This window comes from Atta cephalotes (genome assembly GCF_000143395.1).
Source record: "Atta cephalotes unplaced genomic scaffold scaffold00066, whole genome shotgun sequence".
NCBI lineage: Eukaryota > Metazoa > Arthropoda > Insecta > Hymenoptera > Formicidae > Atta > Atta cephalotes.
Window position 1 is genome coordinate 831,798 of NW_012130130.1, and position 4,234 is coordinate 836,031.

General features: G+C 29.2%; 1 protein-coding gene across 1 annotated transcript in view; it reads right to left on the reverse strand.

The window, feature by feature from the left end:
- LOC105623872 (potassium voltage-gated channel subfamily H member 2) overlaps positions 1-4,234 on the reverse strand; it is a 168,446-nt gene that overhangs the window by 23,481 nt on the left and 140,731 nt on the right. Inside the window, exon 11 of the mRNA XM_012205245.1 lies at positions 434-588. Coding sequence (XP_012060635.1) covers positions 434-588 — 155 coding nt within the window. The remainder of the gene's footprint in view (positions 1-433; positions 589-4,234) is intronic.

Here is a 4,234-nt window from a genome sequence, read left to right on the forward strand (position 1 = left end):
TAGCTTATTATATACGTTAGTATATATATATATATATATATATATATATATATATATATATATATATATATATATGTATATATATATCTCTCATTTTATTATTGACATATTTTTATTATTGATATATATCTGACAGTATATATCTCTATTTTTATTATTTATTATTAAAGATTAATAATATTCCATACATCTATTAGATAAATTTACATACAAAATGCTTTTCTAAAATTGTGAAATAATTACGCGAAATATAATGTATAATGTAAATAGTATTCATTTAGCAAATATATATAAGGCCGGACTTGTCCTGGATATTCCACACGAATAATAAAGAGTTAAGAAAGTTACAGCTAAAGAAATACTACTTTAATATTCGATACGTTATACGGATTAAAGATTGTATTTCCGAAGATATATAGACGGTATCACTCACCATATACACGCCATCCAATGAGCAATAAGGGCAAAAGTGGCCATTAAAAGTAACAAAACGGCAGCGCCATATTCGCTGTATCTGTCGATCTTCCTGGCCACTCTGACAAGGCGCAGCAGACGAGCCGTCTTCAAAAGTCCGATCAAGGTCGTCGTCTGAAAATGATAGATCATTTTTTCTATCTTCTGAATATGTGAGCCCGCGAACCTCAGTCTCATTATACAGAAATCGGCCTTATTTAACACTATCCATCACTTAAATGATTGATATTTCTTATGATCTTTTATTTTTATAAATCTTCATGAAATTGTTCATGCAAAAATAAAACATTCAACACGGCGTGTTTTTGTTTGCATAAATGACGCTTATATATATAAAATTATATATAAAATAATATTATATATAAAATTAATTAAAAATATTTCGGGGATGCACTAATAATTTTTTTTGTTTTTCTTTTTTGCAGAGACGTGATTTTTATAACCATATAAATTAAAACCGTAAATATATGACAGATCTATCATTTCCATTAAATTTCAATATAAACAGACATTTACTTGAAACCTAATTATCTGACATTTATGTAAAGGCCATTTCCGTGTTAGAAGTGTCACTCTTGCCGGAAATCGTCACTTTAATTGCACATCAATCGCTGAAGCCGGAGATCGTGGTTCGTCGGAATATCATAATACGATACGCGCGTGACATTTCGTCGAATCTCAAATACCAAAGTTGAAGTCGTTGTCTTCATGGCATGTTATTTCTTGACTAATCGCAAAGCCGGCATTTGAGGACCGATTTTTCAATAAGTTTGAAAAGCGAGAAAAAGATTTTCAATGATTTTCCAGCGAGAATGGACAATATTATTATCGCTTTTTTAAGGGTACTTTTCAGGTAAAGTGACGACCTCCTTGCGGAGTTAATTGTCATATTCGTAAGTGAGGTCGAGTTTCGATTCAAGTCACTTACATCCTTTTTTTTCTATATAGTTTTAAGAAAAATGAAAACTTTAAATGATTGAAATATATTAAACTGTAATGCGAGCATTCTTGATGTATTCAGCATGAATAAAGTATGCTATAATTACAAATTGGCTGACAAGCACAATCGCCGAAATAAAAAGAAAAGCTAGTCATTGACATATGATAATCTGCGTTGTGTATATGTGCATTAGCTGTGAAAAAATTATCTGGCATGAACCAGCATATTCATATTTTTCCTCTTCTTACCTGCTAAAAATGCAAAAGCTTTCAATTAAAAAAGGCATTTGTAAAAGCATGCAAACGATATTTTTACGATTATCATGCGGTATATTCCAGTTGAAATAATTTTTAATATCGTACATACATTTCGTGTGTGTTTAAAGCGAAGCTTTGAAGGTACGATATAATAATTTAAAACGAAGAAATATATTTTTCGAATTTGAAGTTTCTTAATTCACACGCGATTAATGCACGTTTAATTACAAGAGACAAAGCGCATAAGCAATAGAAACAGAGATCACACATATACGAAAGTTCTTAGACATGTAACAATTGAAGAAGCAATTGTACAAAGAAGATAAATCTTACAAAAGTTAGTTTATTTATCTTCAAATCTATAAGAAAAAATCGGAAATAAGAAATTTAATCAATCTGTAACACATTTTTTGATACTAAAGAAACATAATAAGTTTTTAGAAATTCTCAGTTAAAATTTTTATTATTAAAGCAAAATTAATAATAGATTCGTGCTAATGAGAGTAATGAAAGTAATGGCGCAGTACTAAACTATATTTAAATATTTCATGTAAAGGGTGTACTCACAATTCGTGATTGAAATTTTAATAACATATACCTGACTTAAAAATAAGACAAAAATCCTAATATCAAATTTTGGTCACGAATTGTGGGACACCCTGTATATTTATATTTAATAAACAATGTCGAACATTTTGCTCATGATTTATTATAAAATGACCGAACCGAAACGTTCGACATTATGTATTAAATATAAATATATAGATAAATTTATGTTCAAATTATCACGCCATTATTCTCATTAGTCCCAATTAGTCCTTCCATTGGTTCTCTACTTTGGTCCACTCGGTATTCTTCGGATAGTTTCGTACATTATCGGAAAATGAGTGTGAAGAAAAGAAAGAGATAACTACAAGCAGATAAGTAAAACTTGTGTCAAAGAGATTAGAAATCGTTCCGAAATCTTGGATAAAGAGAAAATTGACAAATTACAATTACATAATTTCAATTCGATCAATTGATCAACTCGATTGATTTCTTGTCATGTATTGCCTATCACATATTTTAACACTTTTTACGCACGCGAATTTCATACGAGAAAGCAATATCTGTTATCTCTTTCTATTCATCATTTTTGGTCCACATTTGCCAACCACCAACGAGATACTATTAAACACCGATATCCTTACGGAAGTTCGCGTCCTTGTGAATATTAAAGTGATTAAAAGTTAAAAACTGATAATACTGTACTAATTTTATGATTTATTAGACGTTTAGTAGACATAGAATTTAGTAGACGTAATTATGCATTTAACTCAATAATACTCGATTTTTCTTTAAAATTGTGATTTCAGTATTATCATAAAAGTTTGATTCTCAACAGAGATGATTCTCGCAGAAAAAAAAATTGTAATTTTTCTGCAATAATATAGAATATTATAGCTTTATAAGTATGCATATTTATTTATGGAACATTTATGTAATAAAAAAATCATAAATTTATAATAATGAGCCAAATATTTATGTTAATAATAATAAATTTGTATCAATTGTCGATAATGTCGATAAAGCATTCTTCAATTATCTTCGGGCCCTTGGCCCGAGAATTCTTTTTATACCGCCGAAAATTTGCCCAGGATTAACGGTCTTTAATAGTATCTCATCGGTGACCAAATTCTGATTATAGGATCTTTACTAAGAGCCTTAGAGCTTAAAGCGCAATAGTTAATGCGATTATATTATCAATAAATTTCAATTGTTACATAATAGATATAATGATCGAATTTCGGCAATTTGAGCCATTTTCAGCAGTCTTGCATAATTTAAAGATTCTTGGAACAACATTAAATAGTCGTAAAGATAGTAACAGAGTACGTTTTATTGCTCTTAATTGTCCATTTTTCCTTTTAATATTGAAAATACTTATTATTACTCTATTATATTCTTATTATATTTTTTGTCATTAGCTACATTTTTTTAGAGAATTTTCAAGTTTAAAACCGTGAAAAATAAAATTATAAAACATAAAATTATTTCAAATCATTAGTATTTAAAAATTTGAAAACGTCCTAGAGTCATCAGGACCTATATGTTCCAATTAAGTTACGTTCAGAAATTTCATTCAAATTCATTCAGGTACATTCAGATATCGTTTTATCCTTATTTAACATTTGACGAATAACAAAGATGAAATGATATCTGGATGTATCTAAAGTTTTTAAACGCGATCTTATGGGATAAAATTCGAAATGAAGGATAATTAATTTGGAAAAAGTTGACTTCCACGAAAAACGAAATAATAAAAAAATATTAAACTTCCATTATTCGCTTGCTCTTCAATCGTTACAAATATGAAACATAAATTCTGTCAAAGTGTAAGAATGAAACATCCACGCACACACACACACACACACACACACACACACACACACACACACACACACACACACACACACACACACACACACACACTAACGTAACCGAACTATACTAATTAACTTTACTTTAGTTTTAGTAGTAGTAACTAACTACCACTATTCGTTAGTAGTACGTACTACGACAA